The sequence below is a fragment of the Diachasma alloeum genome, unplaced genomic scaffold, assembly GCF_001412515.2.
Source record: "Diachasma alloeum isolate Michigan unplaced genomic scaffold, Dall2.0 Dall_scaffold_00302, whole genome shotgun sequence".
Classification (NCBI taxonomy): Eukaryota; Metazoa; Arthropoda; class Insecta; order Hymenoptera; family Braconidae; genus Diachasma; species Diachasma alloeum.
In genome coordinates this window covers 1,172,818-1,199,258 of record NW_021680441.1, presented here as the reverse complement: position 1 = coordinate 1,199,258, position 26,441 = coordinate 1,172,818, and the positions used below count along the sequence as shown (strand labels likewise).

General features: G+C 40.1%; 5 protein-coding genes across 6 annotated transcripts in view; 2 read left to right on the top strand and 3 right to left on the bottom strand.

Moving 5' to 3' along the window:
- The window catches only part of LOC107039607 (glycylpeptide N-tetradecanoyltransferase 1), a 5,492-nt gene extending 3,525 nt beyond the window's left edge, over positions 1-1,967 (bottom strand). The window contains exons 1-4 of one of the 2 annotated variants that reach the window (XM_015259322.1): positions 1,953-1,967; positions 1,332-1,431; positions 495-724; positions 33-243 (exon numbers count right to left, since the gene is read on the bottom strand). In XM_015259322.1, coding sequence (XP_015114808.1) covers positions 33-243; positions 495-724; positions 1,332-1,408 — 518 coding nt within the window. In that variant the 5' untranslated portion in view covers positions 1,409-1,431; positions 1,953-1,967. Of the gene's footprint in view, positions 1-32; positions 244-494; positions 725-1,331; positions 1,512-1,952 lie in introns of those variants that run through there. The other variant, XM_015259321.1, reaches the window with a different exon arrangement.
- A 514-nt stretch (positions 1,968-2,481) lies between these two features.
- Positions 2,482-8,995, top strand: LOC107039594 (nuclear cap-binding protein subunit 1). Its single transcript, XM_015259305.2, has 6 exons — positions 2,482-2,842; positions 3,835-5,516; positions 6,564-6,742; positions 7,092-7,344; positions 8,004-8,117; positions 8,612-8,995. The coding sequence occupies exons 1-6, from the start codon at positions 2,803-2,805 to the stop codon at positions 8,723-8,725; spliced, it is 2,382 nt and encodes a 793-aa protein (XP_015114791.1). The 5' UTR covers positions 2,482-2,802; the 3' UTR covers positions 8,726-8,995.
- LOC107039595 lies at positions 8,819-10,690 on the bottom strand. Its single transcript, XM_015259306.2, has 2 exons — positions 9,697-10,690; positions 8,819-9,181 (listed from the first exon to the last, which is right to left on the bottom strand). Exons 1-2 carry the CDS (start codon positions 9,973-9,975, stop codon positions 9,014-9,016), a joined length of 447 nt encoding a protein of 148 aa, XP_015114792.1. The 5' UTR covers positions 9,976-10,690; the 3' UTR covers positions 8,819-9,013.
- A 431-nt stretch (positions 10,691-11,121) lies between these two features.
- Positions 11,122-20,953, top strand: LOC107039680 (E3 ubiquitin-protein ligase Ubr3). The gene is made up of 3 exons (XM_015259438.1): positions 11,122-11,656; positions 12,779-18,865; positions 20,081-20,953. Exons 2-3 carry the CDS (start codon positions 12,969-12,971, stop codon positions 20,196-20,198), a joined length of 6,015 nt encoding a protein of 2,004 aa, XP_015114924.1. The 5' UTR covers positions 11,122-11,656; positions 12,779-12,968; the 3' UTR covers positions 20,199-20,953.
- A 1,817-nt stretch (positions 20,954-22,770) lies between these two features.
- Positions 22,771-26,382, bottom strand: LOC107039608 (small ubiquitin-related modifier). Its single transcript, XM_015259323.1, has 5 exons — positions 26,221-26,382; positions 26,021-26,089; positions 25,831-25,908; positions 25,664-25,735; positions 22,771-23,290 (listed from the first exon to the last, which is right to left on the bottom strand). The coding sequence occupies exons 1-5, from the start codon at positions 26,233-26,235 to the stop codon at positions 23,228-23,230; spliced, it is 297 nt and encodes a 98-aa protein (XP_015114809.1). The 5' UTR covers positions 26,236-26,382; the 3' UTR covers positions 22,771-23,227.
- Positions 26,383-26,441: the final 59 nt, after the last annotated feature.

Here is a 26,441-nt window from a genome sequence, read left to right as displayed (position 1 = left end):
ACGGTACGCTTTTTTTTGTTTTTTCAATTTACCATTTGAGAAAATTTTGTGGATAGTCGAATCTGAACATGGCATCGTCATCCTCGACGTAATTTTCGCTCAACAGCGTGTACAACTCTGCGAGGACTAATGGATCGTCCAGATCCAGGGTATCCCACTGGAAGCCATCGGGGAGGGAGTACGGCTCGGGCCTGATGGACGTTTTGTTCTGTTCAATGGGTTCATTAACCACAATTTTTTCATCTGCAATAATCAATCACAAATCGTGAATTATCTCAGAAGCTAACGGTTTTATGAGAAAATGTCATAGTACATGTTTTCTAGAGAATTAAATTTCCAACAAAAAATATCTTCTGACATTTTCCCCTAGGACTGATAATTACAGAAATAATCGCAAATATACCAAAGATTTCGTGTTTTAAATCGTGAAGACTGGAATTGAATGTTTATTTTGGGTTTTTAATCGAAATAAAAATATGGCCAATAGCGTTTACCCATTTTGGGGACTGGTTGAGTGCTCCAGAATTGATAAGCCTTCTGCATAGCCTCCTCCTGTGTCTTAGCTGGCTTGAGTTGCATTTTAAACACTTCCATTGCCAACTCAATCTCCTTTATGGAAATATTGCATGCACCAGGCACTTCTCCATCCGCTGGGACCATTTCATTGTTCTCTTTCGAGGAATTTGACGGCTGATTCTTCTTCTTTCCTTCTCGTTTTTTCGCACTGAGAAACCAGTAAAATGTAAATAAGAGGGTTATTCAACGAGAAAATGATGAATTGCATTTTGTCTTGCAGATATCTCTGAGACCATTGGGTTTAGGAAAAAATGTCTTCAGGCATTATTGGTAGAGAATTCCAATACCTACAAAAAATGTTATTTGAAATTTCCTCCGCAACGCATTGGTTCCCGAGATAATCACAAAAAACAAAATCTCAATTTTTTCGTCACACAAAACATTGATCAATTGATCGAATAAAAATCTCAGGAGCAATAGAATAGAAACAAAAATCATTAAACCAATGATAAATTCAAATAACCCGCCACAGTGCAAAGGTGAACGTCATGGAGGTGCCTCAATGATCAATTAAATATATTTTTCAACAAATAAAAAATCCTCCGATTTGAAAAAATAACAATTCTGGTGAATATCTGATAAAAATCGTCTCGCAAATATTGAGTGAATCTCTACAAATCAGTCATCGTGATGATTATCCACGAGTAAAGCCGGGCACAAACGTTTTTATCAAAATAAAAAAAGAGCGATTGTAGTCGAGTCTCGATACAGAGAATTGTGATTACAATCGAGATATTTTTCAACCAAATTCTCACCTTTTACTCTTGCCCTCCTTCTCATGATTCTCCGGAGTTTTCCCATCACGATCCAACACCCGAGTCTTGTCCGCCATTTTAATATAGACCAGAGTCACAACTGATTGCGAGAAATATCGAGTGGTGGCGACCAGGGTTGGGCGTGTAAATTACGTTGGTAAATTACACCGTTTTTTACCGACGTAATTTACGTAAATTACCTCGACAGGTTTTTTACATTTTTTACATTCCTTCGAAAAGCTTGCAATTTTCGATGACTAAAATGTTTTATTTTATTCTGCGTGACAAAGACGCAGTATTGGACACATAAAAAATTGTATATTGTGCGAATTTAAACTGCGAATTATAATTTCACTTTGTTCGGTTAGAATGCGGTTCTCGGTAATTGAGGCATAAAATATCATTTTATGTCCCCAGGACTGTAAAACCGCGATTCTAACATCGATTTCCTCGATTGAATTGCAGTTTTCGGGACCAGAGACATAAAATATTGTACGCCACACGGCGATAAAACCATTTATACGGGGCTATTTATTCGCCAGGGCCGATTGTGCAGAGCCCTAATGTGCCCTTCTGTCACACTGACTAGAGGGGCACATTAGGCCACCACACCGTGCCTACCTTCCGAAATTTTTGGGCGAGGGTGTTCCTAAGCGCAAGCGGTCACCCATCCAAGTACTAACCACGCTAAACGCAGCTCACGCAGCTGCACTCGGATGTCCGCCGGAGCAACACCTAACTCACTTTTGTTTTGTTTAACTATGTTTTTATTTGAAGTCCAACAATATTTACATATATACAGTATTTACATATATCAAAAACCAGTCTTGAAAAACATTATAATGAGAGATATTTTGTTTGGTACATAAACTTTGGTCAAGTATTATTGACTCTCGAGCTTAATCAGTATTTTGTAGAACATATTATGTGTGTATAACAGTGTATCATTTTGTAGTTATAATTCTTCGAATTATTTTCATATTTAACAGAGTTTGACACCTAACTCAACGCTGAATATAGGGAACCCAAAACCATGAAATCTAAATCAGAGATTCTAAACTGTCTCCAAAAACTAATTTCTACGATGACACGAGATGTCGCTGCAGCAAATTCCACTCGTTTCTCTGTTCCCTTTCCATACTGCTTTGCCGTCAAGCTCATCCCGCTTGATTGCCACAGCAAGCTGAAAGTTGAGTCTTTGAACTCAAAGAATTGTTGTTCAGTAAAAAATTCAGGACGAAATCGAGGATTGAGTTATTTTATTGACCTGAGAACTGAACGTCATTGTTTCGACCTAGGATCTTTACTCTGGCTTGATCGATAAATTGGTATTATAAAAGTGATAAACGTTTTATTTAGTGTGCATGAGACGTGGCTGCATCAGCTGTGGTTACCAGCTGAGGATTCTTAGCAAAAGACATCGATGGTCAATTGTTTCTGGGAAATCTGAAGAGTCAGGAAGGAAAGAAGAATGAGTCGACGAAGGGCCCACGATGATGACGATGGATACGGTAAATACGGTTCATGTTGTGGATTTCTTGGTTCTGGAGAAGCTTTCGGGGGATTTGAGGTTATGTTTCAGGTGTCCATTGACCGGTTTCAATGATAATTCCAGGGGAAATCGGGGAATATTCGTGTGGGAGCATCCCTGCAGCAGAATTAATAATTGAAAATTTATTTTTTTGCTTTTCTTGGGCAACAAACGTCGAATTGTAGGGGAGAGTGGGGCAAAATGAAACAGCGGGACAAAATGAAATAGTCGAAAAACTACTGTTTAACGCAATTCAAGCAAAAACATTTTTTTTATCAAATTTTATTTTCAACTTGTGTGTGAATCTCAATTGAAAACGCTCTTTGAAAAAGTTCAGAATTTTTCTTTTTTTTATCATTCTATCATAATTTTTGGGAATTTATACATGATGTACCACTCAATTGACAATTTTGGATTACGAAAGATTAAAAAAATCCAGATAACATTCGAAAGATGGTACATCCGGGCCTTATATAAAGAAATAGTTGAATGCAGTCAAAACTCCTAATTTCTGGCCGACTGAGCCATATTTGTTTATTTATTAAATTTCAAGCAATAAAAAAAAATTGATCACATGATTATACTCGAGAAATATTATTGCTAAATATTATTGTTAAGTTGATTTTGACTACAGGTCAGTTTTCGACGAATATCTCGGAATCTAAAAGAGATAGCAAAATTTTTCTCATTACTTTTTTTGTAGGGTCACGTGAGGGTTATAAAAACGGTCATGACAAAAATTTCTCCATCTCTTTTAGATTCCGAGATATTCATCAAAAACTGACCAAAAGTAAAAATCGACTTAACCCGGTTTACCGCTTCGTTACTGAATTTTCATTTTATTTGTGGAATGTTCAATGCAAATTGAAATCGTCCAGAAACTACCCCACGTCCAGAAATTCGCCTGTTTACCCTACAATGCTTCCACTCGGAAGCAAAAAATCGAAAAATAACAAATAAAACAACTTGCAGACCGGGTCTACAAGAAACGCCGTCGCGTATCGGAGAACCAGGAGATCGAGGACCGCCTCGAGTCCCTAATCCTCCGCGTGGGTGAGAAGTCCACCTCCTCCCTCGAGAGTAACCTCGAGGGTCTCGCGTCGGTCCTCGAAGCGGACCTCGGTGTCTTCCGCACGAAAATCCTCCGCATCCTGACGGACTGCGCCATGAAAATGCCTGAAAAATGTACGATCTACACAACCCTCGTGGGTCTCCTCAACGCGAAAAACTTCAACTTCGGCGGTGAATTCGTCGACTACATGGTGAAGAACTTCAAAGAGGCCCTGAAGTCGTGCAAATGGGACGCAGCGAGGTACTCCCTCCGTTTCCTCGCTGACCTCGTCAACTGTCACGTCCTCTCCTGCGGTTCCCTCATGCAGCTCTTCGACTCTATGCTGGACGCTGCGAACGAGGACAGCGTGCCCCAGGTCCGGAGGGACTGGTACGTCTACGCAGTCCTCTCGACCCTCCCCTGGGTGGGTCGAGAGCTCTACGAGAAGAAGGAGCAGGAGCTGGACCACTTGATGGTGACCATCGAGGTCTTCCTCAACAAACGCAGCAAGAAGCATCAGCCAGCACTTCGTGTCTGGTCGAGTGACACCCCTCACCCCCAGGAGGAATACCTGGACTGCCTGTGGGCGCAGGTCCGAAAGCTCCGGCAGGACAACTGGGCTGAGAAGCACATTCCCCGGCCTTACCTGGCCTTCGACTCGATCCTTTGCGAGGCATTGCAACACAATCTCCCAACGATAATTCCTCCACCTCACCATGACTCCTACCTCTATCCCCTGCCGACCGTCACCTTCAGGATGTTTGATTACACCGACTGCCCAGCAGAGGGCCCACTCCTGCCAGGAAGTCACGCTATCGAACGATTTCTTATTGAAGAACATCTCAGACAGATTATCGATAATTATTTCACCGAGAGAAAGGACTGCGCAGCTAATCTCCTCAATTTTCCTTACAAGAACAAGATTCCTCTGGATTACTGCATCGTTGAAGTTATGTTTGGGGAACTATTCAAGCTGCCGACCCCCAAGCATCTGGAGATCTGTTACGGCTCGATTTTGATTGAACTCTGCAAGCTTCAGCCCTCGACGATGCCTCAGGTCTTGGCACAAGCCACGGAGATCCTCTTCAGGAGGATCGACAGCATGGCTGCTGCCTGCTTCGACAGATTCGTCTGGTGGTTCTCGTATCATCTCAGTAATTTCCAGTTTCGATGGTCCTGGGAGGACTGGGACTCCTGCCTCCAGAGGGATGCCGATCATCCCAGGCCGATGTTCATTAAGGAGGTGCTGCTGAAGTCCTTAAGGCTGTCGTATCACCAGAGGATCAGGGACATGATGCCCGAGAGCTATGCGGAACTCATACCAGCTGTGCCTGAACCGATTTATAAGTACAGCTCCGAGGGGGCGAGCTCACTCCCTGGGACTGCTGCTGCTCATGAGTTGGTGGTGTCCATCAGGAGGAAGTGCACGCCCGAGGAGGTCATCAATGTGCTTAATACTTTACCTGGGACTGGGGAGAATGAGGAGACCAGCAATTTCAATCCGTTGAAGATTGATGTCTTTGTGCAGACCTTGCTGAATCTGGGGTCCAAGAGCTTCAGCCACAGCTTTGCTGCTATTGGCAAATTTCATTATGTGTTCAAGGTAATCTGAGCTGATGTTTCATGTTATGCAATCTTTTTTTTCGAATTTTTGTTATGCACGGGATTAGTCGAAATTCGTGATTTTTTCGTGGACTGTGAATTTAATAAGCTTTATTCATTGACACCAGTTAAAATTCAATTTTTCATACAGATTTGAAAAAATTAATATTTTTACAAAAATCGATTTTTCAACGATCAGTCCAAAAATTGGCATAAAAATGGACTTAGTCATGGCTCAAAAAATTGAGAACAATAAAATTCAGAACGACATCATTGTATCATTGAAAACGAATTCGAGTCGTGAGAGGGTCTGAATATAGAATCATTTGATGGAACGAAATAATACGTAAAATTTTGATGACATTTCAATTGATGATAGAACCATGATATAAAAAAATAGAAGAAGAGAATAGTCAAATAAGAATTTAAAGAAAGAGAATCGATTCGCAAGAAAATTGCTAATTTATTAGCTACAATAACTACTCATTCATTTAAAATGTGCAATTGTCCACTGGTTTGTTGGTTCCGAGTAAAGGTTTTATAATCGCTCAAATTTAAGTTTTGGATTGGTTGAAATTGATTTAATTATTTCAAGATATTGATATTTTCCTGTGCAAGTTGGAAAAATTTTTCAGCATCAGATTAGATTTTTTTTTGATAATGTATCGATGATAGACGATGAGAAATTATCCGCTGAGCGTAGGTTCTCAAAGTCATGAGCCCCATAATTCATTGAATTATCTTATTATTCATATTTGGAAATCATTAGAAAAGTATTTCTATCATTCAAACAAATTTTTATTGAAGTTTTTTATACTGATATTATTTTAATCGACATTATCAATATTAATTTACTATTAATCATGTTTCGATGTTCCAATAAATTGATATTTGCATCAAAGATTTCATATTCTCCTCTGCGACAGAATGAATTTAACTCGAAGCATTTGATCATTCACTGTCGAAATGATACTTTTCATATAATTAATAAATATTCATAGTAAATTTATTTATAATAAATTGTCTGGGTTTATGTTACATTATTTAGGTACTTGCAGAAACAGAAGAGGCCCAGAAATGTATTCTCATGAATATGTATGCATTGTGGAAGAATCACTACCAGATGATGGTTGTCCTGACTGATAAGTTTCTAAAGACTGGAATCATTGAGTGCAGTGCTATTGCCAATTGGATCTTCTCCAGGGAAATGTCCTCTGAATTCTCAAAGTATGTTAAATCCACCATGTTTTTCCAAATTTTCATAACATTTTTTTGATATTTTGTCCTGAACTCACCTCATTGAAAAATAATTCCCATCATCGAATTGAAAAAAAAATCATAATATTCAATTCATTTATTTTTTGGATAGTTTTCTTCTCGAGGGATTCGAAAACAAAAGAAAGAAGAGAGATTATTTTTTTCGTAAATTTCTACAGCTGTAAAAATTATCTCTCATCATTCTCTCTTGCACTTTTTCATTCTTTCAAATTTCATATTTTCTATTTTTATATTAAATAAATCTAGATTCATTAATTTATCAAAATTTCATTAAATTCATTATCTTTTTCTTCGTTAGACTGTACATCTGGGAGATTTTACACTTGACAATTCGTAAGAAGAACCAACACGTAATCAAGCTCACTAAAGAGCTCGGCGAAGCACGCGAGAAGATGAGAAGAGCTGAAAGCAAATCGGGATCATCATCCGACGAAGAAGACGGTAATAAGGATAAGGGGGAGAGACCTTCCGAGGAAGTTTTAGAAAGGATGGAGGAGAAACTCGAGGCAGCACAGGCGGATCAAAAGAATCTCTTCCTCATTATTTTCCAGGTTTGTGACAGATTAATTTTACGATTTCAACAGAGACACTTCATGAATTCTTCTGTTTGTTTTATGTGAAATTCAAGTCCAATCATATCTAAACGTCAAAGTTAAAATGTTAAAACCCATTTTTTTCAATGTTAAAGAAAAGATTATCAGAAGATGATAATTTTTATTGAATAAACGAAATGATAGATTATAAGATTCTCATTTATTGAGATTTTTCAAGGCTATCGAATTTCTCGTTATATTATAAAAATCCAAATCGACTTCTGGTGATAAAAATTTGGTACTCGAAATTAACGGTCAGAATGAGGGCCACAGGGGCCAGGATAAGGATCACAGGGTCAAATTAATGATCACAAAGGTCAGATTAAGGATCATGGGGATCAGAAACTAAAGGTCAAAATAAAGGTCTCAATATCTCTCTATATTGTAAAAATCCAGATCGACTTTTGGTGATGAAAATTTGGGGCTCGAAATTAAGGGCCAAAATAAGGGTCACGAAGCTCAGAATAAAGTCACGGGGGTCGTATTGGAGTAGCGAACGGAGCGAACAGGGGGCGTAGCCCCCTAGTATTTAAATAATTTCTTAATAACGAAATTCATGAAATATTAATGATAAAAAAATTAATTAATTTGTGTATTTTTTGAAATTTTTTCTACAGCGTTTCATCATGATCCTGTCTGAGCACTTGGTGAGATGTGACACAGATGGAATTGATTACAACACACACTGGTACAAGTGGACGATTGGTCGTCTGCAACAGGTTTTCTTGACAGTGAGTATTCATGTTAATTCAAGTTGATTTCATTTTATATAATTTAATCATTATTATCATGTTTACTTGTCCGGTCACAGTGCATTTATGTTGAAGGGAAGTGATTTTCAGAGAACATGTTTTTTTTAACTGAAAAAAATTCCCTGCGAAAATGTCTGAACATTTTCTTCTAGAACCAGTTATTATGAAAATCATGTCGTAATTGTAAAGTCATAAAATAAAATTTTATTTATCTCGTAAATAAGTGTTTTCAGGAGACAATGCCGTTAGACCTTTTTTATTGCTGACAAGATTTTCAACAAAAATTGTTGTTTGATATTTTCTCGGTAAATCACTCATCATCGACACAATTGCATATTTAATAAGCAATAAAAAAATTATTTATCCTGTTTTCATCCAATTTAATGAATTTCAAAAGACAGAATCGAAGAAAAGTCATTTTTTCTTGGAATTAATTATTATCAAACTAATTAACTAATTTTGTTCTATTTCAGCACCACGAGCAAGTAATGAAATACTCATCAACCCTTGAGACACTTCTATTCACGCCGGACTTGGATCCCCACATTCTGGACGTATTCCACCAGTTTGTGTCCCTCAGAGCGTAAAAAAACTCTCCCTTTGACGTCGTTCATTCGATAAACAAAGTTTACAACTACGACAATGGAATCATCACTCTCCTGTTAAAAAATTGTGAAATGAAACATTCACATCAATATTTTCAAGATTATGATTAATAATTATGATTAGATGACAAGTTACTTCGAACAACTGATTAATCATTTATTCGTCTGCATATATTGTCATGAAACCAAATAGTTATATTGTATGTAAAAAAAATGCGTATACAATAAATTTTCATTAGAGTATTTGAGCGAATAAAACAGCTGGGGTTTTTATTCCGTCAAACGATCTGCAACAGGTGTCGTAAAACTGCAATTTCTTCGGAATGGTTCGTGTAGATTAGGGACTGTTGAGCGCCTTTTCAGTATTTCTGCGGAGATTTTCTCGTTGTAAATTGTTTTATTTATGCTGCGACCGTAGAGAGGGTAATTCACTTGTTTCTGGACAATATAAGTGGGATATTTCATACATTTTAATTCCAGATCTTTGCAATTTTTTTTATTTTGTTGACGTCGAAACGAATATTTTGAAAAAAAATCGAAATCGGTTCGCTAGATGAGAAGATATTTGCGGAAAATTGCTAATTTATTACAAAAAATAACTATACTATATGCAATACAAGAGCAATTTCCTACTTGTTGTTTATTTATAAGAATGGATATTTCTTCATATTCGTTTCTATTTTATAGATTTGATGTGAATAAAAACGCAAATAAAAATCAAGTTCAAAGTTGAATGGAAGCTTTATCATAAGCTATTTGAAAAGATTCATTCATTTAATTCGATGAAATTAATTTAATTAAATTATTTGTAATGAATCATTTCTACGAGTGCAGTAAAGAGTTCGAATCAATTTTTTTCGATGAAACAGATAATTTGAAGGTCTAAACAATAATTTTTTTCTCAATATATACAAAATATTTCGATATTTTCTAAGACAAATTGTATTAATTACCTCCGTGAGGATTTCTTCCTTCTCCAGAATAGGTACGAAATCCTCTAGGCAATATTCATCGACGTATTCTGACGAAGTAGGTTCGTAACTCATGGGTTCATCCACCGGATGAGGAAGAAATTTTTTCAACGCCTCGAGGACTAGCAGTTCCCTCAGGAATCTCCTGCGTTTTCCTTCTGGATATTTCGTCGATCCATCCTTGGATTTCATGTTCAGAAGTGTCGATGGGGTTTGTTCAATGTTCGTTGTCGGTTCGTTTTGGGCGATCGTGGGAGGCATCTCGTTTTAATTGTCGTTCACAGAGAGAAGTAAAAAAAATATGTATTTTTTGTCATCAGAAACAAATGTGAAGTCAAATTAAGGAAGTAGTTGGTTTACAATTATATAGAGAGCATTTTACACTGCTTTTGTATCTTCATATGAAACCTCTGGGTATTTATCTTCGATAAACATGGTTGTTGCATAGCAACTCCATTGAAATGTATTTTAACAGAATTTAAATTGAAATTACTACATATTCGCCGCGTGAGTAAAGACAGAAGATGAGTTAAATTAATTAAAAGAAAAAAAATCATAAAGGAAAAATCAAGATTATGGAATTTATTAGTTGATGAAAAGAATCTAATTCACGGAAAGTGGAGAAAGTTTTTCACTATTAGACATTATATTTATTTTATCGAACTCTTGCCCCTGAAATATTCTAAACACTTATTCTATTGAGATATTTTCTATCAAAATTCCTCGCATTAAATTTTTCAATTTTGTGTTTGATTCTTTCAATGAAAAGAGGAGAAAAATAAAGTGGAAAATTAATATTAAGAAATTCCTATAGAGAATGTCTCAACCGGAACAATGGTGAAAAAAACACGAAATTTTACTAATTTTTTCAATAAAATATTTTCCATTGGACATAGGGAAGGGTAGGGTAAAATAAACACTTCAGACTTTTTAAAAATTATTCATAACTCCGAAACAAATGCATCAATAGAGCTCAGTTTAGGCTCATCACAAAGGGAAAGAATTGTTCTTTGTATTAAAAAAAAGATTAAATTTCATCAACATTTCAACCCGTTGCTAATATTTTTGAAACAGTGTGTCAAAAGTGTCCATTTTACGCCAACCTCCGCTATTCTAAAAAAAATACGCAGTAAAATGGCGAAATTCGTCAATAGAAATCCAAAAACGAGTAGAATTTTCATAGAAATCTATTAGAATTTCCTGCCCAATCCGCCGCGAGGACAACTATATTCCCCGCCAGGGCGGAAGGGGCGGAATACGACGGGAAATCCCCGCTCTCGACATCTACCTCACCTGCTCCCAACTACCTGCTCCTAAACTCAAAATCCACATCTAAAAAAAGCCATGAAAAAAAAAATCGTAAAATTAAAATAACTCGAAAATAAATAAAATCCTCGCTGTCCCATCCCCCCGGGCCCAAAACCCCCAACATACTGCACCCACCCCCTGTCGACTGTCAAAAATCCCCTACCCCCGAACCCTCCGAATATGACAGAATTCCTCAAGAACACGTAACTCCAACTCTTCCCCTTGAAATAGTTGGTCACCCAGTGGTTAACGTGTTCCGTGCCCACACGGTAAATCCAATCCCAAGTGTTAGATAAAATAGTATACACGTTATACATATCCCCAACCTTCCATCATATACCAAGTGATCGAAAACTTGATCTAAGATCTAACTTGGGAGCTTGATGATTTTGTAATCCCCGTGATCCATTATGAATCCTTGGAATTCCATTGTCACTTGATGTTCGTTTATTCGTATCAAAATCAAAATTCAATAAATCAAAATGATCATGGGCTAACGGGGTGGGAAATATCAGTGGTGAGACTGGACTTAAATAATTCAGTACTTAGTTTAGTGATTGTTGATGGTGAACAAGTGCACGAGAGACAGAGACCCGTGTCCACATCATCCTGAGCTGAATCTCATCAGATCGAGGTAAAATCACCCGAACCCCGGAAAACCTGAGTTGATTAACGTTTATAACTCGTGGATTTCTCCAATCGTCATTCATAATTCATGAATAAAATCAGTTCAGGGACTGAATTTTCCAACGAACGTAACCTAGCACATTTTTTTTAACAGTAGTGGATATTTATTCAACGTATTTACATTTTCTTAACATGAAGTTGAACTGAATTTTGTAGAAAAATAGTTCACAGCATGTTTAGAGTGTAGTTGGGTATTTTGAAAAAGATGAAGCTGAAAGAATCGCCAGCCGAAGATTCGATCTACGCGATTCTAGGGGGGGTCCAAGTATTTTTAAGTCATGAGCAAAATTACTCGCACTGGAAAAACATTTGCTCATATGATTGTGTGACCCGCACATCCTTAAAAAGCCCCTGAATTGACGAAAAGTTTAACATACTGATTGTAAATTTTTCAAAGTGCTCTAAGGTTTTTAGATATTATTTAAGGGGAGACGGCACTGAAATTTAAAAATCACAGGAGCCTTTATTCATCGTGCTGATGAGTTTATTCCTTCCTCTTTAATGGAAAATGAATGAGAAAACATCGGGTTTTTATTTTTTTCATTGATGGAATTTTCAACACTAAATGAGGATTTTTAAAAATCTTCCGTTTTTGGGTTTTTGTAATTTTTAAATATTTTTTTAGTTCTCTTTTTAACATGCTGGAAAGTTTTAAATAAAATACGTCGAGAATTCAGCGAGGGCCAATACAGCCCGTTTTATGGAGTGAACATCACATATATGTATCCTTAATCGAGATTGAATGAAAACAGTAAACGAATACACAAAATTCCAACTTATAACACTACATGGAGAAAAAAAAAGTCTTACACTGAGAAAAAAAATTATTTTTTCATCACGCTGTGTGTAAAGTGACATTTTACGCACGCTCTGCGTGCGCAAACCCCCACTTCCCGCACATTGTGATGAAAAATAAGGTTCGATACTCGCGGGAAAAGTGTTTTTAGACTCACGGGGTTTTCCCACCGAATTCGTCAAGTTTTTCCAGAATTTTTTCGTGCGTGAAAGAATAAAAATAGACCAGAAACCCTACATTTGCATACCTATCCTAACACAGGATTATTTCCAGGTATCGGAACCCCCCGCAGCGCCTGCGTGACCCAAGAAAATGAGGAAATTCCGAGAAAGCAGCCGAAAACCCTAGAAATCCTCGCCAATATCATCAATACCAAAAATTAGGATGACTTTCCCCTCGCCGAAGGCAGCTTCATAACCCTTAAACCCTGCACGAAACCCTACAACTGACTCGCGCAATTAAAATGTCTTCGACATTCGGCAAAAGCACCTCAGCCCAGGTCCTAATGAGCAAGGGTAAGCGTGGCGCAGCAGCTTACATCCAGGCAGAATGCAGAAACCGTTCCCAGAAGCAGTTGGACGACCTCCTGGACATCCTCCTGACCCCGGGGAAGCCGATAGACGACTGGGAGACGATCGACTGGTGCAAGTGGCTGATGGCGGGCGGACGAACCCCAGACGAATTCTCGACAACAGTGATAGAGTACGACAATGCCACGACCTGCGGCCTCGTCTGGACCCCAAACTTCGTGGCCTACCGTTGCCGAACCTGCGGTATCTCGCCCTGCATGGCCCTCTGCACCGACTGTTTCAAACGCGGCAACCACTACCGCCACGACTTCAACATGTTCCTGAGCCAGGCTGGAGGTGCCTGCGACTGTGGTGACACAAACGTCATGAAGGAGTCTGGCTTCTGCGACAAGCACGGTCCCAACGCAGCTGTCAACAAGCCCCCAGCCCCCTCAGACCTCATGTTCGTGGCTGAAGCGATGATGCCCAGGATGATCCTCAGACTGATCCAACACTTACGAGAGAACTGCAAGGCTGGTGCTGACTACAGAAATGCCATCCAAAGTGCTGACGCCTACCTCAAGATGCTGCTCGACCTCAACGACATGGGTGCCCTGATGAGAAGAGTCATGACATCAGCCCTGACGAATCCCCAGAAGTACCGAGGCCTGATGGACCCAGGGAGAACGTCATCCTCATCGTCCTCGTCGTCATCGTCCTCCTCGTCCTCTTCAGCAGCATCTGGAGGGCAATCAGAGTACGACGCCTACTGCCAGGAGAGCCACGTCATCTACCAGGACGCGATAAAGTCCCTGCCGAATCCGGAACCCCCTGACGAGTACAAGGACTGCCCCTCCCTCCAGGAGGACCTGGTGCACACGACTTTCTTGGAAGAGCTCATGTTCTGGACGGTTGCCTACGAATTCCCCCAGAAACTGGTCTGCCTTCTGCTCAGCATGCTGCCAGACCCTGATTACAAAGAGTCGTTGACACGAGCCTTCGTCCTCCATTACAGCAGAATAGCCATGATGTTGGAGAGATCGACAGACCCTGAGACCCTGAGTAACTCAGTTGTCCACGTGTCTGTCCAGCTATTCAGCAACAATGGACTCGCTGTTCGAATGGTCGATGAACTCAAGCTCCTTCACGTCATGGTGATCAGTCTCAAGTACATGATGAGCAGGATTCTGGTGGAGAACACTCTGCACGCTGCCAACAAGAACTTCCACTACGTGGTTGACTGCGCACGTCAGGTGATGAAGGAGCACTGCTACTGGCCCCTGGTCTCAGATTTGAACAACGTACTGTCTCACAAGCCAGTGGCCGTTAGATTCCTCACAGATGACACGCTACTAGAAATGTGGTTCGACTTTCTCTCAATGTTCCAAGGGATGAATGTCAACCAACGAGAAATGGGTGCTCACGTGGAGTTTGAACCCACGACGTACTATGCAGCGTTCAGCGCAGAGTTGGAAGCCAGCGCCTACCCCATGTGGGCGCTGGTGTCCCATCTGAAAGGTCCGGAGAGTGCGTCAGTGAGCAGAAGGGCCTTGTCCTTCTGCCTGACAGCCCTGCAGGACTGGCTGGACGCCATCGGCTTCACCAGCCCCGACGTCTGCGACGTTCTCCACGTGTCCTTCCATATCCCCCTCCATCGGTATCTCGCAGTGTTCATGTGTCAAGCTGTTCGACAACAGGGGATCACCCTCCAGGAGCTCCTCCCTCCCACCGACATGCTTCACCTCCTGATGATGCATCCTCTGAGGATTCAAGTCGCCCTGTACGAGATTCTCAATGGCTTGTGGGTGCGGAATGGACTTCAGATCAAGGGACAAGCCATGACTTACATCCAGTGCAATTTCTGTAATTCTATGGTCGACGCTGATCTCTACCTTCTGCAGATCTGCGCGACCAAGCTGCAGCCTGATGTCCTCATCAATGCTGTCATCGATAAGTTCCACGTGAAGGAGTGGCTGAGCCTTCGGTCCATGAGGTCTCGGCAGAATGTCCTGCTGATCGGCGAACACGACACAGCCATGATGGAGAGCTGTCTCATATTCCTAGCCACTTTGATAAACGTCAGAACTAATCTCGGGCTGACTGACTCTCAGGTGTCTCACCTGGAGATGGTGACCCTCCTCTGCATGGGGGACAAGACCCACAGCCAGTTGATAGAGCTCATGCCAGAGAGGTGTGGCACCACTCCCAACAGAGACTTCGAGGCAGTTCTTGCTGAAGTCGCCCAGTACAGGGCACCCAATCTAGAGGGGAATGGGATAATGCAGCAGGGGATGTACGGACCCAAGTCTCGAGTCTGGGACGAGATGTACGATCCCCTGCACGTTCTCCTCCGTGCGGTCCACCGGAGGGACTATCAGGTCTCGATGGACAGGTTCACGGAGTACGTCACCTCGAAAAACTCCGGGAACCCAGTCAAGAAGAACAACAGCGCGACCCTGTGGCCGCCATTCCGGTATCCAGCTCCAGTCTCCCAGGACTACGACGATCCCAGGATCGTCCTGAGGACCAGGATATTCCACGCCATGATCTACTCCGTTCTCTACAAAGCCGTTAACGACCCCAACATCTCTGAGCACATGATGGCGCTGGCTGTCTACCTTTTGGAAATGGCTGTTGTGACGTCTGAGGTGCCCAGCAACCAGGTCAATCCCATCTGTCCGTACACCGGGTACTCGGGATCAGCCAGTGTCTCGTGTTCACTCAAGGACATGGACTTTGGCAGCTGGTACGAGACTGACAGCCTCATCCAGAATCTTCAGACGTTCATACCCAGGACGAGCCTCGTAGAGAGCACCTCTGACTTCATGAACACCGAGGGGGGATCTGACTGGGAGATAGCCTCTGACATAACCGAGGGCTCGTTGATGCTCAATGACGAGTTTGAGGTTGAGATTGGGGAGCCTGCGGAGGTGTGGGACTTGGAGCTGCTTGGCGAGCTGACGGGGGAGGGGGCGAGGGGTAGACCAGCAGGAGCTGGGGGCGCTGATTACAGCGAGCACAGGAATATTCAGCAGATCATGGCGCCGATGGAGACTGCTGCTCTGCCAGCCCTGCTGCCATCGAACAATTGGGATCTGTCGATCGTTCCCAATGAACGGTATCAGATCCGCGAGGAGGGCGATGGGCAGGAGGGGGGCAATCAGAATTCAAGGGAGAACCTGCCAATTCCGATTCGCCAGAGGGCACTGCCACGACCCCCAGCCTCGTTGATGCAATCGATATCCTCGGGGCTGGATGCAGGGGCTGTTGTGCCCATGAACACGACGCAGAGACCTTTGATGGCCACTGCGGGAGGGAATAACGAGGTCGATCTGCTTCACGTGATCTTCCCGAGGCTTGGGGCCTCTAGGATCATGGTGCCCACGACGAATACCAGCACTACGTCCTCTGGGATAGGCTCTGCAGGATCTAGTGTCAGGGATATTGTTCCGTCTACTAGTTCCTCTCATTACCAACAGCAGTCGTATCCCTCCTCGAGGGAGATGCTGTCAAAGTCTGGGGAGAGCATAATTTCCCTGCTACTGAAGCTTCATTCGCAGCTGTCTGGGACTCCCGACAGCTGGAACCCCGATGAATCATCGAATAGTGGGATTCGGTCGAGTGAACCCTCGAGCTCGACGTCGACAGCCGATTCCTTTGAATCGAGAATCGGTGATGGTCCCTACTTCATAGGACAACTGCTCCGAAAGATCTCAAATCTGGACGAAAGTCTGAAGCTGAATATCAATGACACTAGGAACAAATTGTGGCCGAGGACGAAGGAGTGTGAGGATGCCCAGCGTGAAGTTGAGCATCGGGATCGCGAGGAGAGGAGGAAGAAGGCGAAGGAGAGACAGCAGAAGCTGATGGCGGAATTCGCCAATAAGCAGAAGCAATTCATGAAGAAGGCGATGGAGACTGAGGACGCATCCACCTCGGGGATGGACTGGGACCAGTCGGATCCTTCGTCAACGACCAATGTCACCAGCAAGAAGGAGTACGACTGTGTTATCTGTAATCAAACGACACCTAGTACTGAGGAGAAGCCGATGGGTCTGGTTGTCCTGGTGCAATCGACCAGTGTTGTCGGTCACGAGAGACAGCAGTCAGAGAGAGTCCCCCTGCCCACATCTGATGAAGAGCCTCGAGTGCCGAAGGACAACACCAGGGCAGCTCACTTTGACTATCGTCTCGACGAGATGCATCGCCACTTCGACACGTCTTCTTGGTTGTTGTCCTTCAACATCGGATGGGAGGGAGGGGTGCACGTGCAGACGTGCGGCCACCACCTCCACCTGGACTGCCTGAACCCCTACCGACAGTCCCTGCGAAACCAACCGAGACAGCAGAGTCTAGCTGTCAACAGAGGGGAATACCTCTGCCCCCTCTGTCGTCAGCTCGCTAACTCTGTGCTGCCCATGTCTCCACAGCTGGGCGAGTCCTGCCTGGTAGTCAAGTCGAGACACCCCTCCCCAACGACAGTCCTGGAGGACATCAATAACTTCCTGATGGAGTCCCAACGAAACCCAGTTCCCTCGAACCTTTCTGAAGCGATGGGAAAGGCCATGGAGGAGATATCAGCTGCGACTTACTTGAAGTACAAGCAGAAGAACAGTGACCATCAGTATCGTCACCAGAGCCTCTTCCTGTTCATCACCTCAGTGGCTCGAACCAACTTCGAAGTGGAGCTTGTGCAGCACGGGGGGAGGCTGTACCCCTCCCCTCAGTCGACTAATCTGTCACTAGCCCCCAAACGTGACTGCATAGTGGCTCTTCTCCACGTTCTGACGGTCCACGCAAGGCTGCTCATCCACTGGCCTGTCCACGACACCTGGCAACAGCTCAGTGGACTGTCCCCTGACAACCCTTCCCCCCTGGCCCTAGCCCCCCACGAGAGGGAGGTCCCTCTCCTGCTGAAGGACCCGACAGCCCTGTTAATTCAGTTCATCCTTCTTCTCCCTCTTCACATCGACCAGACGTACTTCGCTGTTGTCGTCAAAGTCATATATAATCTGCTGTATTACCAAGTCGTCCTGCAAGTCAGCTGTAGTTTATCGCCCAGTGTGAGGGAGGCTTTTCTGACGGAGATGAGGTCTGGTGTTTGCGACAGAAGACTCTCTTCTGATAACGTCATCAGGAGTGTGATAGAGCATTTCAGCTCGAGGGACTTCTACCAGGATGACGTCGCCTCCAGACCAATTCGTGGGGATCATGAGGCGCTCATCCAAACCCTGTGTCTCCCCTTCCTCAGGGTGGCTGCTCTCCTGAGACATCATCTCTACTCGCAGCCCCTGCCTCAGGAGCAGACCAGAAAGCCTCAGAGCGAGTTCTTCAGGCTCGTCAGCTACCTGCAATTGGTGACTGATAACTTTGATGGGTCTGGCTTCAGTGCTGCTGCTGCCCTCAACTGGCAGGACGACGAGGCTGCGGTCAGAGTACCCAGACTCTGGTGCGATCAGTTTTTAGATTTTCACAGGAGGAGTCAGATCGCGGCGAAGAGACTGATTGTTAATCAGTACGTTTCTTGGCAAGCGCCAAGGTTTCTCAGTCTTCCAAAGGAGTATGAAAAATTGTTTACTTATTATCATGAGAAGGCGTGCTGCAAGTGTCACAAGGTGCCACCGGAGATTAGTATTTGTTTGCTGTGTGGGGCTATTGTGTGCCTCAAGCAGAATTGTTGCAAGCAGGAGAATGTTGGGGAGGCCGTTCAGCACTCGATCGATTGCGGAGGGGGCACGGGAATTTATCTCGTCGTTACGTCGACTTATATTATTGTTATCAGGGGGCAGAGGGCCTGCTTGTGGGGCTCGCTTTACTTGGATGAGTTCGGAGAGGAGGACAAGGATCTCAAGTAAGAATTGATTTTTTTTATTTACAGTTGTTCCAATTATTGCAGTTACAAGATCTATGCGCGCGCTCTCGCGCGCGCTGAGCTATTCATTTGTTGAAGTGAAGAAGTGGAATTCATTGAATTTCATTTTCTCATGAATACCTTATGAATATTGATAATGAATCAAAGAGAATTCGACTAATGATTGAAGTGAATAGCGAAGTAGAGTAAAAGAATCTATAAAGAATTTTTCATTTTCAATTGACTATCTTCAATTTTTTAAAATAATCGGTCTCCATAAAAGGACAGAATTTATTAATTTCACGGATGATATATATACATGTGAAATATATATAGCATATATATATATATGACGTGAAAAATAAATTTACCACTGAAGAATTTGAAATTATGTCACTGAAGAATTTGAGAATGCCGCGTTTTTTTTTTGTGAATAACTTCGTGCCACATATTGACCAATTTCGATATAAAACAACTTGACGTTTCTTTCATCTTTAGTATAAGGGAATAAGGGATATCAATAATAGTCATATTGCACGGATTGGTACATGATTTTACCTTGAGGATAATCGGGCGAGCCGGGAGGGTTAGAAAAAAAGCAGCCATTTTTTTCTTTTTTTTTTTAAGTATTCTTTAAATGATGGAAAAGGGGTGTGCAAAGTTTCAGACTGCTGGGGAGCCTGGTTAATTTATTATGAATTTTTGAAAAAGTCATTTAAACCGTGATCTTATGGAAATCACAAAAAAAAACTGCAAAACCCAAGGAAAAACTGCAGCCAAAGTCAGGAAACTTTAAACACGTTTAGAACATGTGATCAATGATTTTCTGAGTGAAAAAGATTGTCGTCTAAGAGCATTATTTATTAATAATGATGAAGTGGTGAAAAAAAAACTACCGACGATGTTGCCACTTTTTCGCATGGATTAATATTTTCATTTATTAAAAAAAAACAATCTGAAAACCATTCAATGCGTGGAACGGATACAAATAAATTTGATTAGCTCCAAAAATAATTTTTAACCGGAGATACTCTCTAATATTGCCTGAATTTTGAATCCGAATGGGAAAATTTTTTTTGTTCAGCGGTTGGTTTTCTGCAGGAAAACAATAGAAACCTCTCCGCCTCACCTCCTACATTTCCTCCTCGCCCGATTATCCTTAAAAACGGTTGACCGAAAATTCTTAATAACAGATGCCCTTCCATATAATTCCAGACGTGGAAAGCCTCTTTTCCTTAGCCAAGAGAGATATCAACTCCTCGAGCAACAGTGGCTGGCCCATCGTTTCGATCACACGAAGAAAACCTGGGTATGGCATCGTGATGCGCTGTGACGACCGACGGGATTCAGAAACCCCGACACCTTCCACACTCACGAGCGATGAAAAAAAAAACGAATTACTTAAAAAGCATGTTGAAAATAAAGAAACCATCTCTCATTAATGAGAGACAAGATGAGAAATAATAAATTGTCATTTCCACCTTAAGAATATAATCCCCACTACGAGATTAATCAACTTGTCGCATGTATCATAAATATATTTATTTAAAATTGAGATATGAAATATATATAGAATTATTAATTATTTACGGATTGAAAGTATTAATAAAATGAGTGTTGAAAGGGTAAAACTACAATAATGAGAATAAATGATGAATTATTTTTACTCATTCGATGTTTCAAGTAAATCGAGGGGGACGTGATAACGGGAGTGACGATGGATTTAATATTATATGTATATTCCGATATTAACAATCAATTTTCATTTTTTTGTGATTTCATGCTTATAATTGACTGTCTCCTGATGATGGAGAGGAGAATAAAAAATTTATTTGTAACTGAAAGATTGTACCACTACGTCACATTTAATATGATTTATTTGATGGGCAATTCATCACAGGTGGATCTGTAAATATGTATCGATATTTTCAAGTCACGCGTACTGGGGAAACTCGAAATCTTGATATTTTTACGAGATAATTTTCCTGCCTCCGCTTAGTATGCGATGATTGGGGAATGAGTGGATTTATGAATACGTGAAAATTTTTAGTTTAGCTATGAAGATTAATAAAAATATGATTATGGTAATCGAGGATTATTCTTATACTGCCCTACCAGGTAATAAAGTTGATGAAGTCTAACATGATTATTTGGTATTAATTTTTATATTGAACAAATTTTTCCTCTGAATTTTTATCGATTTTGCTGATTGGGAAATAATGAAAATTTCAAAATTTCGTTTTGACGTGGTTTGCATGTTCGTATTTATTTCGTAAACCAGTGGTTTTAGGGGGAAATGTTGTAAGATATTTTTTGTAGCTGGAAAAATTTCCTACAAAAAATTTCTTGTGACATTTTGGCCCAAAATGAGTTTTTACCCCGAAAATTTGATAGTTAAGAATGCAAGTCAATTGTGGGATTTTTTGAAAGAGTGAATAGCTCTTGAATCAAGGACAATTTTTATAATTTTTTAGCTGCTCCTTCTGTAATTAATTTTGAGGGAGAAATGATTAATCAGAACGCAAAAGAATAATTATTACATTTTTTATTCAAAGGACAAGGAAATCAAATCGTGAAAAATTGTGAGAGTTGTTTGAGACAAGTTTTACAATTTTGTTTTTGTCGCGTAAACGACTGATTTTAGGAGATAATGCTGCCGAACGTTTTTTGTGGCTGAGAAAATTGCCGACAAAATTTTTTTATATTATTCCAAGAAATGACTTCATTCAGATAATTTTTTTTATCGTTATTCAGATAATTTGCTATTTAAAAAAGCGGACAAAATTTTTTTGGGACTTTTCAACACTGAATTATTCTTGAATTAAGAATAATATTCATAATTTTTTAATCGTTTCTTCTGTGATTAATTTTGAGGAATACATAATTAATCAAAATAAAAAAGGTAATTATTACATTATTTTTCATTCAAAGGAAGTCAAATTTTCCGAAATTTTAAGAGTTGATTGAGACCAATTTCATAATTTTGCATTTATTTCGTAATTGAGTGCTTTTAGGTCAAAATACTATAGAACTTTTTTTATAGCTGACAAAATTTCCTGCAAAAAATGTTCTCTGACATTTTAGCATAAAACGAACCCTCGACCGGATAATTTGATATTTCATAAAGCAAAAAAAAATATTTTGGAACTCACCATGTTTAAACTGTTCTAGAATCTTTCATAACTTTTCAACTTTTTGTTCTTTCAGTAAATAATTTAGGGGCAGGAATGATTCATCAAAAAATATATATATAATCATTGCATTACTATTAAAACAACGAAGAAATTACATTTCTCTAAACTTCGTCCCTGTGGGCTTCACGAGATCGGCGCACACTTGCATGAGTCCACTTAGGATTCTTCAAACGGCTGTTCAACCTACCGAGTACTCCAGGGAATGTTATTCGCTTGGAAAGGGGACTACCCGAAATATCTTATGAAGTCATCAAACAAGCCCTGATTTGGATGCTCAAGCTCTTGAAGACGCCTACTAATCATCTTCCCAAGATCTGCCAATTGCGTCAATTGGAATTAGCTTCTAGGGAAGAGAGTGGGGCAAAATGAGACAGTCGAAACACGACTGTCTGACGCACTTCAAGCAAAAAAAAAATTTTATCAACTATTTTTTTATCAACTTTTTTTATTACTGGGAGTACTGATGAGAATGATAATTTTCCATCCAATAGAATGCTGTTACATTTTGTTTTCTCTGTAATTTAGGGGGGAGATGATTGATCAAAACAAATCAACATAATTATTACATTATTTTTTATTCAAATGACAAAGAAATGAAACCTTCCGGAATTTTAATGATTTCTTCAAATTATTCAAATCTTATATCAGTATAATCACGCTTTATGAGCAAGTATCTGTATGCTTGTCCTTTGTTGTTATTAATATTAATTGATATCGAAATCATGTTTTTCATGTGAATGTATTACTTTATATTCATTCATAGCGCATTTGATCGAGAGGCTAAAACATTGAATTCAGCACGCAATTATCATCAATGGACAGACTATCAAAATTTATCCCATTATCATCCTCTCGACATTAGGAATGTAAGAATGTTCAAGTATTGCATATAGTCAAATGTTTCTCGTATTATTTTTCATGTCCAAACACGAATATTCAGATACAATATTAATGTAAGAAATGAGTGCTAAATAGATAATAAACTTAATACACTTTCGGTGACTTCTGCTGTTTAACAGAAATTGATAGTCCGTTGTTGTCCATTTCAATTGAACTAAATATTTAATCACTGTCGCTCAACAGGGGAAAAAGAAAATAATGAAGGGAAATAATGAAATTGCGTGGTATTTGTTGCTTTTTTTTTCTTCTGCTTCTCGAGTAGCGCTATTTAAACGTAACCGCCTGTCTGCTCTTGATACACCTCGATCACATCATCATTCTCCATCTCGAGCTGAAATTTGAATGAAAAATAAAAATTAAACAATCAATTTTCGATGTAAACAAAGGATTTTTAGGTGAGAATTGAGTGAAATAGACTAGAATAGAATCCTTCATTTCCTTGATTCTACTTTTAGTTTTATACATCTACACAATAGATATGAAAAAATGTAATAGAAAAACCTAGTGAATTTGCTACACAATTCGATTGGATTTCTATTGAACCGTTCATCAATGATCTTTCAACCGTACTTTTTATTCAATAAATGACTATTTCTTTGGCCTATCGGTCAGTTTATTGGTTACATTATTTAAAATAGCACCAACGCTTAATTGACTACGAGAGAGAAGTGTTTCCTCTGTATTTTTCGTTCTAATAAATCTTCGTGGAGTGTATCAACTCATCTTTAAACACTTACTGTGTTGATTTATGCAAAATTATCCTGAAGAGAACCTAGAGTCAGGGTAGAAACGTAAGAGCTATTTTAATTTAACTAATAAACTGACCGATGAACCGAAAAGAAATTATCATTTATTTCTGATAAACTTTCTATTAGTTTTTGGCCGATTCTATTGAAATGTTCAATACAAAATATTGTATAGAAAAAGTCAGTAGAATTAGATTTTTCTACACAACTTATTCTATTATCGGATATTTCCCGAATGTTTTGTTGCATGGCAAAGAGAGAGATCAGTTTTGCAGATTAGAAATTTTTGCAGAATAGAAAGTTCAATTGAAATCCAACGGAATCGTCTAGCGAATTCACTTGGTTTTTCTATTAAATTTTTTCGTGTGTACAGCCACAGAAAATACTCCCATTAGCAACGCTCCAATGGATTATATCTCATTTATTGTAATAAATCCCAGTATTTGAAAATGGAGGAAGACGTTTATTAATCGGAGAAGAGAGATTTAATGAAAAAATAAACAAAATAAAGAATAATGATAGAAAATAGACGTGAATAACGCCAGAATGGAAGGAGTAATGAGTAGTTTTGTCAGCTCGGGGAAGAAAAGAATAGAGAGGTTCGAATAACGAATTTCATAACAATACAATGATAGTAGAGTAGTGATGACAATTTCAAGGATTTAGAGTAAAGTAAAATACTTTTTCGATCAATCAATTTCTTCGGAATGACCGATACGATTCAAACGAATCTGATCGCATTTTGAAGGTTGGAATACAATCTTGGAGATGACTCATCGTTTATTGAATGTCACTAAACCAAGGTCGCTTGCGGAGCCGAAAGTCAAACTTTTGATCATGTCTTATGGGACTGTTCTAAGCACGATCAACAAAGATCTGAGCTTCTAGTGAGACTGAGTAATTTGAACTGTACTAGATCCTTTACCACCAGAAAATTCGCAGAAGCAACTGACCACAAATATTTAAAGGAGATAGGGTAAACTGCCCAGTAGATGGACACTTAAGAAAACCCCCCAGTAGATGGACGTTTGTTTTTTAGCAATTGAAAAAAAAATCGTCACTCAGCGGTTAAGAATCACAACAGTTGGTGAAAATTCAAAGCAACAATTCACATTTCAGTATTTTATTGAGATTATTTTTACGGAGATTAACGAAATTAAGTAGAGAACTATTGTTGTTTATGCAAAGACTTATTATTGGAGGCGTGTCGTCTCTAATTTTCAGAGGAATATCACTGATTTTCTGGGACACATTTTCAATTTTTGGGAATCTCTCACTAAATTTCATCGACATGTCCCCGAAAATGAAAACTTTTTTTTCTCTAAGGAGATATTGGCGTTTTCGTGGTTTCTTTCCTGTAGCTGTTGTTTCCCTTTACGAAAATTTCCATGGAAATTTTTTTGTACCTCACATTTTCTTCTACAAAAAAGATCCCCATAAAAATTTTCGTATTTTAATTTTTAATGGAATTTATTGCAAGAAAATTACAAACAAAAAATTTTTTTTTTCTTACAATAGGCCATCGCCCGAGGGCCTTCAGCCAAGTGTTTTCATAAATACATAGTATACAGTAATAATTTGTTGGCGTAAATAGAAAATTTTCCTATTTCCCTTCAGCTCTCAGGGATTTCCCAAAAATCGAGAATTTTATAATAATATTTTCTGTCATTCTGGCCGTAAGGCCGATCTCAATAAGAATTTCACGATCCTCAGACATTTCTCAAGTACAAATCTATAAAATTTCAAAAACTACTCATTCTTGCTAAATATCTTGAAATAGAAAAAAATCATAGAAATCTTTTTTGTAGTTTTCATTCCGCTCCACAAAACAGTTCCTTACCCCCTGAAATTTCCAGATATTATCCCCAAAATCGAAAACCCCCTCTTAATCCTCTCGACCCTCCTCCTCCCAGGATCGCCCACCCACCTCCCCAGCCCCCAATCAACCCCCAAATTACCTGCTTTGGTGTTTCATCGTCATTGATCCTTTTTCCATCGAACAGGAACCTGAGAGAAGTCATTGGCACCCCCTGCAAGAGAAAAAAGTTCAATTAAAAGCCATTCCCAAACCCCCAAATTTGGAGGTTAGAACGCCTGAAGCGAATAGCTAGCCAACGCTGCCTACCACTCTGTCGCTGTAGGATTTTTTGAGTTTGCCCATTTGAGTCGTCATCTTTACCCTGAAGTGGATTTCATTGCTGTCCTGAAGTGAAAAAAAAATCAAAACCAAAATTAAGACCCTCAATTCGTCAAGAAACCCCCAAAAATGCGCAGAAAATCTAAAAAATCTACCCTAAAACGACTGAAATACTCACATTGCCAACGACTTTGAGCTTGATGTATTCAGAATTTGCGTCGCCCGTACCGGTATCAGCTTTCTGTTCCTGGAAAACGAAGGTTATATATCTGGAGTCGGCATTCGCCAAAAAAAACCCATCCCCATGTGCACAAAAACGCGCATCAGTCCCTAATCCCGGTAATAATGAAGCCGACGATGAATATTGATGGTTATTACCTGATTGTCCGACATTTTTACACCCTAATTACAAGTTTCTTTAATATTTGACCACGCGCCAACAATGGCAAACCAAACACAAGCATGCAATATGGCGCGAGACGGGTTTTGTCAGGTATTGCCCTTTGGTAATGGAAAACGGCTTTCTTGTTTCACCAATAGACGCCCAAGTGCGTCGAAAGTGGACGCGGGCTAGATGGCGCTAGCTATTTTTGCGGTCG

What these genes read in the sequence shown, in the direction of transcription:
- LOC107039608 (XM_015259323.1), bottom strand. An exon ending in AGCTCAAAGTCGTTGGCAAT is followed by an intron (nt 25,909 to 26,020) that starts GTGAGTATTTCA and finishes TTTTCACTTCAG; the next exon opens with GACAGCAATGAAATCCACTT. An exon ending in ACGATGAAACACCAAAGCAG is followed by an intron (nt 23,291 to 25,663) that starts GTAATTTGGGGG and finishes TTCAAATTTCAG; the next exon opens with CTCGAGATGGAGAATGATGA.
- LOC107039594 (XM_015259305.2), top strand. Translation starts at nt 2,803, where the DNA reads ATGAGTCGACGAAGGGCCCACGATGATGACGATGGATACG. An exon ending in CGATGATGACGATGGATACG is followed by an intron (nt 2,843 to 3,834) that starts GTAAATACGGTT and finishes AACAACTTGCAG; the next exon opens with ACCGGGTCTACAAGAAACGC. An exon ending in AATTTCATTATGTGTTCAAG is followed by an intron (nt 5,517 to 6,563) that starts GTAATCTGAGCT and finishes TACATTATTTAG; the next exon opens with GTACTTGCAGAAACAGAAGA.
- LOC107039595 (XM_015259306.2), bottom strand. Translation starts at nt 9,975, where the DNA reads ATGCCTCCCACGATCGCCCAAAACGAACCGACAACGAACATTGAACAA. An exon ending in AGGAAGAAATCCTCACGGAG is followed by an intron (nt 9,182 to 9,696) that starts GTAATTAATACA and finishes TATATTGTCCAG; the next exon opens with AAACAAGTGAATTACCCTCT.
- LOC107039680 (XM_015259438.1), top strand. Translation starts at nt 12,969, where the DNA reads ATGTCTTCGACATTCGGCAAAAGCACCTCAGCCCAGGTCCTAATGAGC. An exon ending in GAGGAGGACAAGGATCTCAA is followed by an intron (nt 18,866 to 20,080) that starts GTAAGAATTGAT and finishes ATATAATTCCAG; the next exon opens with ACGTGGAAAGCCTCTTTTCC.